The sequence below is a fragment of the Rhea pennata genome, chromosome 14 (genome assembly GCF_028389875.1).
Source record: "Rhea pennata isolate bPtePen1 chromosome 14, bPtePen1.pri, whole genome shotgun sequence".
NCBI classification, from domain to species: domain Eukaryota; kingdom Metazoa; phylum Chordata; class Aves; order Rheiformes; family Rheidae; genus Rhea; species Rhea pennata.
The window spans coordinates 1,915,171-1,928,711 of record NC_084676.1 but is presented as its reverse complement, the minus strand read 5'-3'; the positions used below and the strand labels follow the sequence as shown (position 1 = coordinate 1,928,711).

Here is a 13,541-nt window from a genome sequence, read left to right as displayed (position 1 = left end):
GTGACAGAGCACTGGAACAGGTTGCCCAGGGAGGTTGTGCAGTCTCCTTTCCTGGAGAGATTCAAAGCCTGCCTGGATGTAATCCTGTCTAACATGGTCTAGGTGACCCTGCTTGAGCAGGGTGGTTGGACTAGATGATCTCCAGAGGTCCCTTCCAAACTTACCGATTCTGTGGTTCTCTGAGGTGGAAGCCCTTGATCTGGGAAGTATGCTAATGGTGACAGAGTTGTGGATCCCTCTGACAGTCCCCTCCAGAGCCTGACCCACCTTGGCCAAGGAGGTGTTCTAACAGGCCAGCCTTGTGCTTTCCTCGGATTTTGCAATCTGCAGTTGTCCCAGAGGAACACAGCTCTGATCAGTGCTGATAATCTGAAATGACGACTTTTCATATAGCCTGACCTGGCTCACTAATTGCTTTGGAAATTAAGACCAAAAGCCTTAAACAGCTCTTACAAAAATGACTGGGTACCAACAGAGTGACTAGAGCAGGTGCTTAAAAGGAGATGAAAAGAGAGGGAAGACAAGGTACTGTCCTGTACTAGCAGCTGCCCCTTGGACACAGTGAATGACGTAATTTAACCTGGAGGCCACAGATGAGTCACTAGCTCCCCGTTTGGAAGCAAGGCGAGTCAGTGGAGCTCCACAACTGAACTGGCAGCAAAAGGAAGAGTGCTTAGTCATCAGCAGCACATAGTGACTGTAAGACTGGAACATGGATGCACCTCCGTGACTAGGAGCAGCTTGGCTTTAATTACAGAGGATGCCTTGACTATCCCCTCAAAACATTTTCAGGTCAATGTCAGAGTGGTCTTGCGTGGTGTGAATCTGGGAAAATGGGTGCTTGGCATTAGAAGTGTCCTCCCTCCTTTCAGAGAGGAGACAGGACTGTGTTTTGTTGAGCATATTCTGGGATTTCACGGGCAAATGGAACAGAAGCAAACAAGCATTTTCTTGTCATTAAAAGGAGAAAACTTGGACTTGTTTGATGAATGCACTTTTGAATAGCTGCTTGTTTCAGGCTTGCATACTGTGCATCAAATACTAGTTATGACATAAGCAGGAAAGATGCGTGGGCATTATTCTGATAATTCAGTTTATCAACAAGCAAGTGCGGCTATGCTGCCCTGCAAGGTGACTTGCAAATCTTTTGGTGGGAACAGGATGTAATGCTGGGTGCTGAATAAAGGTGCGACTGTTTTTGCCACTGCATTGTACCTCAGTTCTATTTAACAGAAACTTAGATGAACAGGTCCTAAGAATTCATTTGGATCTGAAGAGTGAATACATTCAGAGATGATCCTGTCCTTGGTGAGTAACTCTGCTTTATTTCTATTTTAGTATTTGCATAGATCATGTTTCAAGAGAGAAAGGCTAGCTGGAAATGAATGCATGTTGTTGTTACTCCAAGGATGTGATCAAGCTGCCACTGCAGTAGTGATGTTTTAGAAAAACGTCATGTATAATCCAAGTGGTGGATTGTGAGGCTTCTGCAACAGTGCTCGCACACTCGGGTCTAACCCTTCCCGTTAGGGACGCGTCTGCCGACTCCTGGGGGCTGGACACACAGCATGGCTAGTTTGGATACCCAGAATGGATGCCCCATTGCCCTGTAGGGATAGGGGCTAAGGGCTGAAGGAATCCAACTTGAAACAAAAGCATCCTTTTTATCCTGAGCTTGGCACCCTTCGAAATATCCTGTGCCTGCTTGTTTGAAAAAGAAACAACCTGAGGCCCAGATGGATGGAGGGTGGAAATTCCCTAGCGATCCTCCAGGAGGTGGTAGAAAAAAAGGTTGGGAGAAATACTATGGTATGTTGGCAGCAAAACAATAGGTAAGTAAAAGCCCAAAGGCCTTTGCTTGCTGAAGCGGACCTTAGATCACTGGCACCACTACCTTTAGAGAAGGGTTGTGACCTGAACCATGTTGCAGCCTCAGAAGGACCCTCAGAGCGCGTGAGTGGGATGTTTCAGGCACGCTCAGATAACACCCGCGTGGGTGAACTGGTGCCCGGCCATCCTGGCCCTGCCTGTTCTCTGTGGTGCCGCGGAAGGTGAAGCGCCTTCACTGAAGGAAAGAATACGGAAGCACCTCGGAAGAGGATCCCCCGCGGCGTGCCACCACGCGCGCCTCGCGCAGCGCCGGGGACCCCACGCTGCCGCTCAGTCTAATTCACCGGAGTGTTTTTCGAGCGTGTTAAATTCTGACCACGTTTTTTTTTTGGGGGGGGGGGGGCGCTGCCGACCCCCGGCTTGCGGCCGTGCCTGGAGTTATTTGGAGGAGCGGGCGCTCTCGGGAAGAGGCGCCTCAGCCTTCACGGCTGCTTCTGCCGCGGCTGCTGGAGCTGCAGCTCGCGTTTATTCGTTCCTAGCGATGCTTTTATTGGCTTTTTTTTTTTTTTTTTTTTAAGGCTCGTTAGTGGGAAAATTGCCAGACGACAGAACCCCGGCCCCCTCCTCCGGGGCGCCGACACTCACTCAGGGGGCCGGGGCCGGGCCCCCCGCGCTCCGCCGCCCCCGGGCCGCCTCGCCGGGGCGGGGGCGGGGCTGGGGGCGGGGCTGGGGGCGGGGCCGCCCGCCGGCGGGGGGCGCGCGCGGCGGCGGCGGCGGCAGGAAGTGCGCGCGCGGCGGGCCGGAAGCGGCGGCGGCGCCTCCTGCATATTCATGAGGCTAATGAGATGCTGCCTGCGGGATGAGGCGGGCGGGGCGCGGCCGGGCGCGGCCGGGGCCGTTGGGCAGCGCGGGCTCGGCGGCCTGAGGAGCCGGCGGCGGCGGCGGCGCCATGGAGGGCGGCGCGGGCTCGGCCCGCGGCGGCCGCGACAAGAAGCGGGGCAAGGCCCCGGCGCCCGAGGAGGCGGCGGCGGCGGGGCCCGGCGACCCCAGCAAGTCCAAGAAATTCGTGAGTGGCGGCGGGACGGGGCGGGACGGGACGGGACGGGGCGGCGGCGCCGCCCGCACCTGCCGCAGGTGCCGGCCCGGGCGGCGGCGGCCCGCCGCGAGGGAACGCCGGTGAGGGGCGGCGGGCGGCCGCTCGCCCCTGCGGCCGCTGTCGTTTTCCGCACTCGTTTCCCCCGAGAAAAGGGGCGGCCGGGGTGCGCGGCGGGGGGCGGCCCGGCCCGGCCCGGCCCGCGCGGCGAGGCGAGGCGGAGCGCGCGAGCGGCGGCCGCCTGCGCGCTGCGCTGGAAGCAGCCGAGAGCCCGGGCGCGGAGGTGCCGCCGGCGGCGCCCCGGTGGCGGTCGCCGGGCGATTTAAACTCTCCTTTCCTTCCGCTCGGGTCCCGCACCGCTTCTGCCGCTCAGCGGCTCTTGCTGAGTTGGACGGTGGTTTCCGAAACACCCGCCGTAGCAGTTAAAGGCGAAAGTGCGGTGATCTGACTGTTCAGAGCTGCTAACGGTGCCGGCTTGTTCCCAGCACCAGCCGCGTGGGCCCCTCGCTGCCCTGCCCTGCCCTCCCCTCCCGGCACACCGCCGGGCCCCCCCGCCGCCGCCGCCTCTCCCCCGTTAGGTACTTTCTTCTCCCTTGGTTGCAGCCCGGTCGCAGCTCATGCACTGGCGCGTTGGCCTGATGCCGCTTGCCCGGAGGAATCACGTTCCCAATTGGCGAGTAGAAAGTTTTGATCTAAAAACAGGGATTAGCCTTGTTTGTTTAGTGTTTGCACTTTAAAAAAAGAAAAAAAAAAAAAAAAAAAAAACACAAGCTCACTTTCATAGATTCAGCTGCTCAAACATGTTTTTGATGTGTAGCTGTGTCTATCCTTTTACCTTAAAGCTGACACTTTTTTGCTATCCATAAGGGTATGTTGTGTCCATACAGTTTATCTATTAGCTTATACAGCAGGCAGGTTTTTTAGTTCCATTGTTATTACTAAACACACAAAAAGATGTCATGTTTAGTATCTTCTGCTGTTTATAGAGGTTTGAGTTTGGTAGTTTTAATCTGCTGTACAGCCACATAGTAATGTGTCAAATGGCCTTAACTAAAACAACCAAAAATATATTGATCATACTGGTTGCAAATAATTTTTGAAGAATGTATTAAGCAAGGGGATATGAACTGGAATTAGATGAGATGGATTCTTGTCTTCTCACTACATGCCAAATTTTCAAAGTTAGTAGGTACTTAAAGAAGCTGCTACTGGGATTTTGACAAGTCTAAACACCTTTGGAAACCTGTCCTTACTGCTTGTGATTTCAGAATAGAGGGTTCAGTTCCTGTAGTGAGCTTTTTATTTGTGTAAAAGGGGGGGGGAAGAAATCAAAAACAGACTCCAGTTTGTTAACTTTGAATGACCTGCTCCAAATTCAGAAGCTAATCTTCTATGTCTGCTGGCTAAGCAGAAATCCAGAGTAATTAATGCACAAGACTTTTTCCATATGCTGGGAAACAGAGTACTTCTACCTGGGAAATACAGCAATAGCAACACTTGCTCCAAGGCTGAAAATAGCCTAAGCACCTAATACGATAGATGATGTGGTAACATATTTATGAAGCTGACTTTAGCCTCACAAGTTAGCTATTTCTTTGTCTTCCCTCTTGTGTACTGCACAGTTTTGCATATGAATTCAGTCTTCTGTGAAGTAACATTTTGGCTGCTGAGAGCTATAAATACCATGCAATTAATTGTTATTGTTTCCCTAGTTGCAAACTTATGCTCTCTAATTTGCTCTAAGCGTGCAAATCATCACTGCTCTCTGTTAGATTAGTTTACTGCTGCTTCTGCTGGAGTTGCAAGTGCATCTCGGCTTTTAAGCAAGTCCTGCCACTGCCTTCCCAACATCCAAACGCCGACCCACCCTTCCTGTCCCAGTGACTAACATACTTGTGCACTCCTTGGTCATTTCCCAATTTCTTCATTGCGGCAGCCTCCTCCTTGGTTCTGTTACTTCATTCTACCCAAAATACAGGTCCTGTGTTTGTCCCTTGTGATAAGGAAAAAACAGATTATTAAAAGTCCGTTTATGCTATTTGTTTGCATCAGTTACAGCTTTCTAAACAAGTCATTGAAAAATGCTGGTGTGATGTTAGAAAGCAGTGAAAACAATTCTCTTCAGAGCTCTGATAGAAACTTGCCACTTTTTTTCCCCTTCACCTTACTTTGAGGATCCTGTTCAGCTCTGCCTTGTCTTGCATCTGTTTTTGTTTCTTGTCATAACCTATTACATTTAGTTAGACCAACTTCTTCCTCCTTTTCTCTCTTTTCCTCTGAGGGAGACTGATTTTTCTCCTCCCTTTCTCTGTGTATCTTCTTCTGAATCTGTTTTCTGTAACTGTTCTTAATGGAAACACTTTTTAATACTGTTATTGCATGCTGGCTTCAACCTTTTCATTAGTCTCACTAGTCATGCTTTTTGAAGCATTTTTGAAAAGTTTGGAGTCTGGCTTATGTCACCGTTTACATCCTTTCTGATATGGTTAAGAGAAAGGGGCTGCTATAAATATGCAGCTGTAGCTCAGATGCAGAGGAGACCAGTGTCAACAGGGAAGACGTTTGCAAACTCTCCCACGCTGCCGGAGTCCGCGAAGCGTAGAGCTGTCAGGTCTCACAGCAGAGCGCGAGAAGAAGCCTTGTCTCGGGGTGCGCATCTCTGCTCCGCAGCTTTGGGCTCTCGGTGGTTTTCAGCGTAGCCGGGTGCTTTCCGCCTCTGGGACGCGCCTTGCCTGTGGATCCCGAGCTCGAGGAACCCGGCAGTGCTGCCCGCAGCTTGGGCCCTGTGACAGCCCGTTTCCATGCGTGCTGGAGACCCTCTCGTCGCACGTGTGGCGGTGCGTCGCTCGTACCCACTTGTCACTTGGAGCTTCTTTTGCTAGCTTTCAGATAAACTGAGGTCTGAAAGCACCTTACTAGCACACTGTCTCAAGTTTTTTTTGGTATTATAGGGAGGAAGTGCAGTAGGTTAGAGCTATATATCTCTGCTAGATCTTTAGGGCAAAGTCCTGTTATGTTTCTAGATTTTAGAAGAGTTAACTCTAAAATCTTGTTCTGCTTATTTTCTTTTTTACTAAACTATTGCTGATTAATATGAAAAGTTTTTTTCCATTTGACCTACTGCTATTTTGATAGTTTATGCAGGCACCTGGGGTTTAGTAAAATGCAATGCTTAGTAAGTGCTGTTTTTCTTTCTGGAAAAAAAAATCTAAGGTATATCCTCCTGTTATGTCATGTAAGGGAAATCATATGAAATTAGATTTGTTATTTGTGGATGAATGCTGAAGTCTGCCAAGCTAAGCATTCAGAAGTTGAAGTTAGAATGAAAATTGTGTGACTGTAAATTTGCATCTTCAAAAGACTCAAAAATATGTAAGGTATAAATTGTTTGGTTAGCTGGTTGATGCATTTATCCTGTGATACTGAATGACGTCCCCACCTCTTTACAGGTCAAAAGCCAGAACAGGATTTGTTTGCCTAACATATTGTAGCACCTGACTGATTTATTACTTGAAAATTTGTTGTTTATGATTTAATAAAAATCAAAATGATGTTAACAGTGTATGTAATATATGAAGTTACTTGAATATCAAAATAAACAAGCATAGTTTCTAGTAAGCTGTTAGATGTCTCTTATTTTTATGTTTTGCTCAGCTGAAGCAAACTCTAGTTTGGAATCTGAGGCTTTTCAGGAGCTTCTTTCTTTCGTATGGAAGTGTGGAGCGGAGCGCCAAAGTTTGAGACTAGCTCAACATGGACTAAACAGTATCTTGATTATAGGTTTGTGGTTTGTTTAGGCTTTGTAGCCCTTTCATTATCCTGTAGGTGTTCAGATTTTGGAGTTTATGAGCTTGTTTTGCAGCTGATGATTTTTCCAGGCAATGCTGACTGTTAAACCCTTGCCTACTTTAGGGAGGGGGGGAAAGTGTTAAGCTCTAATCTCTTTCTTTAGCCTGTTAATTAGTGAGAACACTACAAGCCATCAAGCTCCAATCAGATAATTTAAGAGCTCTTTTTTTCTCCTAGTTGAGAAGACAAGTTTGTGCTTGGATACCAAGAGTCCTGCCCAGGAGAGGCCTGATGGTTTTAGCTTCTTTGTGCTGGACTTTGCTTGTGGCCACACCAAAATGCGGCTTATTTGCCCCTGGGAAGAGCACCCTTGCCAAAGCCCTGTCCAAGTGACACTGCCTGGCAAACGCTTTTAGCTGCTGATGTTGTGATGTGAGCAGAGGAATCTGTCTCTTGCAGTAGTTTTCTCACTGATCTACTGATTTTTTTTTTCTTTGCCCCCCAACTCAAAGGGTCCACGCTAGGGAACGCTGATGGTATTTGTGGGCTTTATTGATGCAGTGACTGGTGTAGATTCCAGGCTGTGTAACTGAGATCATAAAATCTCTCTTCCAATTCCAGAAACTGTCGGATTGGGCAGTGGTTAATAATTAAAGAGTAAATTTTCCTAACAGCACACAGAAACTAATTATACTGTCTTGTTTTTCCTCACACTCAGAAACCTTTGAGAAGTGACCCGCGACTGCTGCCTTGGGTAGTATTGTACTGTTTTCCCCTCGCTGCAGCCTGATGTGGGTAGGAAGGCAGGTTTCCCACTCCTTATTTTCTATTTTTGCTTTTGGAATGTGAAAAACCAAACTCGGGCACTTCCAGCCAAAAGAACAGCCCTGTTTAGATTGTGCCTGTGATAGGGGAAGATATGTTTTAAACATGTATTTGGCTGATATGTGTTAAAAATGCACCTTTTCCTACTGCAGGCCTATGACTAAGGTCTGTGCCCGGTGAAACTCTTTCCCTCCCTGCTGCACAGTAGAGTGGAGAGGGGGATGGGTATGCAGAAGTTATGCAAGAGTGCAAGTACAGCAGCAGTGGTGTTGCTACCAGGAGGACTTTGGTCCGCTCTTTTCAGGCTGCCCGGCTGCCCAGGTTCTTCTGAACAATCCCTCCCTTTCCCCTGTCTGCTCAGCAATGTGATCTTGCTTGTGAGCTTTCTTGTCTCTTTAATTCAGCATGGTCTTAACACGAAAGCTTTTGTTTCTCATTAGTGCTTCTGGGGTTGAGGAGGGCTTTTCTTTTTGTTTGTTTGCTTTTTCACTTCCTGTGCTGTTTTTAAAAAGCTTGTTGTAACTCTTTGCGTTTTTCATTAAATTAGGTAACCGGACTAAGTTTCTGACTAGCAGCATCCACTGCCGTTAACATCAGTCACTCACCACTTTTATACCCATGGAATTTGACCTCGGAGTTGAGATGGATGGATGAGTTGTTTCCAGGATAAGTGAAAAAAGCAAAATTTAAGAATCTGTGCTCTGAAATGCAGATCTGATAGTACTGCTGCATCCACATACTGGCTTGAGAAATCTTTGCAGAAGAAGAGCCAGGTGGAGGAGGGATGAAATCTCTGCAAAGCGGTTAGCCTTGGTAACTTTGCAGAACTCCTATCATCACTTCTCAGTGATGCAAGCAATGTTGGTGTGCTACAGCTTGCAGTTGATGATCCCATCTAAATAACACAGAAACAGGCCCTCTCGTATAGGTTATTCAATATGGACCTCGAGCACTCACTGTTTGAGTTTGAATCAAGGGCTAAGTGAAAAGCATGCCATGTAAAATGCAATGAGATGCTCCAGGACTATTAGGGAATCAAACACCCTGAAACTGTTTGGCATCAGAACTACCTGGATCAAATTTAATGATGAGTCTTTGGGTGTCATTACCATGCCACGTTCAGACTCAGCTATGAGATGGAAGTTGCTGTCTCTGCTGTGGGGTGACTTGCATGTTGGGCGGGTTTTTTTGACTGTTGGAGATTGCTAGGGTTTGTTCCGTTAGTTTTAGCACAAGTTTCGTTTGCTTCCTGTGCTTGAAACCACAAGAAGTGGCAAGTGTCTGTTTTAGTCAGATATGCTGTATGAGGGGGTGAGGGAGGGGAAGCAGCCTCGCTCGTCCTGGGTTGAGAGTCTTTCTTTGCAGCAAGAGTAATTAGGTTCTGGAAGAGGTTCTAGATGAGATGGGGTATAACCAGAGGTATATGGGAAAATAAGGGGGTCTGTACGAGACCAACAGTGATGTCTTAGGTCAATGCTGAAGCAAAATCAAGTGTCCCTCGTCTCTTTACTTTAAAGCATTTAAAAGGTAAACCCGCTGATATAACCGAATCACAGCAGCTGTAGTGGTTAGAAGAGTGGCTGCATATGGAGTTACGTCAGTAACGAGAGCAACTTCACTGCTGCAGAGGTCATTTTTCTGTTCTTGCTCTGGCGCTTGGCTCTGGTTCAAGGCTCAGGTGCCCTCATAATAGGAACAATAACATACCTGTGAACCTGTGTGGAACTCCTGGTGGAACGTGTTTGTTGGTTTTCTTTTCATAAGTGGTAGTGATTTGAGCTCATTTGTATTTGATACTTTGAAACGCCTCCTTACTCTAGCTTGGAAAGGAATGGAAGATTTTCCCTCTTCACTTATTCAGCAAATCGAACCTCTGCGTTCTGCTTTCTTACTGACTTGGGTTGGTATCTACAGCTGCCGTTGCTTCCTCTTCTGTACCCATCCCCAGTTTTGGGCAGTGATGCTGTAAAACTGGCAGGACTGCTCGTTTTACAGCTGTCCACAGCTCTTGGAGCTGTGAAGCTAGGAACAGTGGTGTTCCCGTATTTGTGCAAGTGCTGTATCCTGATAGGGGCAATGGAGCTGCCTGAATTAAGACTTAAGGAGAGGGGCAGTGTAGTAGTGATGAGCACAAATTATTGCTGCCTTTGGGTAAGGGGTCAGCAAGACTCTTGGGATGGAGGAGTAGGAAGTAACTGTCTGTTGTCTGCTGCAGGGGCTTCCCCCTTAATGTGAACTCACTGGAAGCCCAGGATTGACCCTTCTGCTAGTGAAGGCTGTAGTGCAAGGTAGAGCTGGAGCTTCCTCCCTCCCTCCACCAGGAATCTTATTCTTACTGCACTGTCACCCAGCACCTTCATCTGAACCAGAACTCAGCTGAGATGCAAGAGCAGAGCTGCTAGGTGAGGAGCTGGGGCTGGGGGATGGAGTTTGGTCAGCTTGAAGCTCCTTTGCTCCCTACGGAATGAGTGTGCAGAGATCATATGAATGCACTTCTGCGTAGGGAGAAAAGGAGAAGGATGAGACAAACATACCTAAAGAGTCTGCTGGACCGTGGAGCATACTGGGACAGGTAGAGACAGAAGTTAATAACTCAGGTGATACTACAGTTATATGGAAGTAGTTGTCTTGCATGGATTTCAAATTGCAGTGATTCTGTAATAGGTGTATTGCCTACTGCTGTGGTACAACATCTGTTTAAATTCATTTGAAGGCTTTTCAGTTTGACAAGGGTTAGTCTTCAAATGTCTGAAAACTGAAATCTCAATATTATAATGACTTAATATTTTTGTAGACATCAAGAAAAAAACTTTTCTCCCCTAGCTTTGAGCTAATTACTTTTAAAAGACCCTAGGGTTAGTGTTTGTCCTTCAGCCTGCTTTTCATTACCTCTTCTGTTTCCCCTCCGACCCCCCACCTCACATTCTTGCCTCCAGGACTGTCCTTTTCTGCTTTCCTGAAATTTCTCACTCGAACATGTGGTGTTCTTTGGGGAGTTATCTACGCGTTCTTTGTTCAGGAGGCTCAGTGGACCTGGGTACTTCGCTGGTGATGGGTGAAGAATAATGAGGTAAGGGAGGAAGAGAAATCATGGGCCATGTGTACTTTTAAACCAGAACACAGAAGAATAAGGAGAAATTCCTATTTCGAGTTATTTTAGAAAGGATCTTGGCAGAAAACCTGCTTTATGAGATGTTTTTAAAATAGCTAGAATATCTAGTTTATGTTACTAAATGGAACAATACTGAATTTTTTTCTGTTAGCTACAGTTTAAAGATGGAGAAGTTCATCTATGTGCATTGGTACTGGCAGCAATTTGGATTTGTCAAACATGACTAGCAATGACTGAGCTTGCGTGGAGGGGAAGCGGGGCTCCAAGAGTCTTGTGATGTGGAAGGCATCAAGAAAAGGCAAAGTCACGGAGCAGAGTCGCTCACGGTGCTTGCGGAAGCTTGGTGCTGTGTATTTTTTTTTCCCCTTCCCCGTTTCCCCACCCTTCTCCTGCGGGTCATTTCTGTAATCTGGGTGCGCCTCCGTCATACCCAAGCTTGATGTGTGGCAGCAGTGGCAGTTTCCGGTGTCCCAGGTCTACCGCTTGCCCCCTCTTTGGCAGGAAAGGGCAGTGCCCGCTGCTCACATGCATGGTGCGAAAGGGAAGCTTTACTGTGTTCCCATAGTAACAAGTAAACAGCATTCCTTAGTCACTGGGACAATTTTTCTGTTTTAACAGACCAACACCCAGGTGAAAGGCTTTTCAGCGAGTGGAACAAATTAGGGTAGTTTTTTGGTTAAGGTTGGAGAGGCGAGAGGCTGTTACTCTTCTAAAAATGGGAGGTTTTCCTACTGCGTAGCTACAAGTATCTGTACATGCTGTCACAGGCATTTGTTGCTTGAAGGTCCGTATGTTTCTTTTACGGCCACTTGGAGAAATGTCCCCTAAGTGCTCAAGAAGAATGCACCTTGAGATGCCACCCCAGAAATGTTTTGGTAATGAAAAAAATGAGATCTGCCTCTGATGTCTATAAATACAAGCTATTTTGGAAAAGTGTTCAGGGAACCTGTGACAAGCCCTGCTATAGTGCCTCCTGCGTAGTATTTCTTTATTTCTTTTTCTTTTTTTCCCCCCTCTTTCCCTCTTAGTAGCTAATCCTTCTGACAGATACAGTATGCAGCAATGCTCTTTCAAAAAGAGCAGTACAATATGTCTGAAGAGCTTGCCCGAATGAAGCAGCAAAGTAGCTCAGCTATCCTCAAAGCAGATATCTGGCACTTGGGAAGAGCTGCATGTGTCAGTACCTGGCAGTCTCTCCCATGTACTGCTTTCTGAATGTGACCTTTAGGCCGTTCAATACCAGCATCAGGATTTATAATTTTGGCTTTGGTAATTCTAGTACTGACATTGTCAGCACACATTGTTGCTTCAGTGCTGGTGATCTCAGAATTGCCTCCAGCACCAGCAGACTTGGAACCAAGATTCATGGTACATAAAGATAGTGCCTGACTGCTGTGTTGTTTGGCTGTTCCTGACCTTACAGGCAGATGTCACTTGCCCCTTGAGCAGTAAATGTCTTCCCAAATACGTGTGCCTTGTCTGCTCTCCATCCTCCCAGAGGATTTGCATGCATCATGTCCTAGGATGCTTGCCAAATCAGCTCCCCTGGTGTGCTTCAGGTCTTAGGGATGACTATTCGTGTTCTCCCCATTGCTTTGCTCTTCATCATGTGGAGGCTTCAAGACTCGCATTACTTCTAGAAATGAGATGTTGGGATGGCTATCCTATGTGGTGGTGTTCCCTAGCTTGCTAATAAATTTTAACACTTGACAAAGTCTCCATCCTGTCAAATTGCTTTCTTTTCCCCCGTCCCCTCTCCAGGCTCTTCCAGCAACCTGAGAAAGAGAAGCTATTGCAACAGAGGGTGCAATTACCACTCAAGTCTCATCAAAAAAACAAAATAAAACAGAACAACTGCCACACCCCTCTCACTGTGTTCTCTTCCCTTTTTTGGATAATGAAAAGCAAGAGGTCATTTAATAGTTGACTTGAAGTTATTCCTAGAGTTAAGTTTAGAATCTCAATGCTCCAGTAACTCCTATCTCTAGTGCTCAGGACTGATTTGTTACTGTCCATCTGCATAAAGAACATCTGTAGGATCTCTAGCCAGGAGTTAGATGTCCAGAAAAGTCTGTCTATATAGACGTAGAGGGCTGTCAGCCCTCAGTCTAGTAAAATGTCTTGTGGTAAGTAGTGTATATTTAGGGGGAATGTAATTCACATGCATCTTAAATAAACAAGTTGTGTCTTTTTTGCTGGTTTGCCTGGGGGAGGTTTATAACCCTCTCAGCAGGTCATAAACAGTATGTTATGCTATGCTTTACCAGTTGGAAATAATACATAACCAGAAATGCCTTCCCTTAGCACCCTTACAGAACAAAAACCTATGAGAGTATTTCTGGATGCTACAGTAGCAAGAACATGCTTACCTTAGGCCTTCAAAGCAGTGGATAATTGTAAAGAGGTTACAAAAAGCCAATTCCCTAGTGACTCTGTGTGTGTGTGTCTAAATCCACACTCATTCATCATGGCGAAACTTTTTGTGGGCAAGGATGGGTGAAGTGCAATATATTGCAGATGCAAGTATTAAAACTGGCCAGCCAGTATAGCCAAAGAAGTCAAATTGCTTTTAAATGAACTTGTGTGCCTTTAAATATCCACATGTGTTGCTTTTTTCATTCTTGGTCTCAGAACAGCATGCTGAGAGGTATTTGCCATCCAGGTGAGGGAGACTCATCTAAGAGCCATCATCAGTCTCAGTATTTGTGCTCTTTTGTGAAGACTTAAGTGTTTAGGATAATTTTATTGTTGATGTTTCTAACTCTGCTCCTAGGTTTTTCATTAATGTTTGGTATTTGCTTTGTTTGCCTTTGTAATGACTTGTAAATGCTTTCCGTTCACAGCTCTGAGCATCGTCCTTTTCTTTTTTAATGGCATGTGAACTACATGTTT

The 13,541-nt window shown here is 46.8% G+C and overlaps 1 protein-coding gene across 2 annotated transcripts in view; it reads left to right on the top strand.

Moving 5' to 3' along the window:
* The first annotated feature begins 2,776 nt into the window (after positions 1-2,776).
* Positions 2,777-13,541, top strand: part of LOC134146610 (protein diaphanous homolog 1-like) — a 41,208-nt gene continuing 30,443 nt past the window's right edge. For both annotated transcript variants that reach the window (XM_062586950.1, XM_062586949.1), the window contains exon 1: positions 2,777-2,896. In XM_062586950.1, coding sequence (XP_062442934.1) covers positions 2,780-2,896 — 117 coding nt within the window. In that variant the 5' untranslated portion in view covers positions 2,777-2,779. The remainder of the gene's footprint in view (positions 2,897-13,541) is intronic.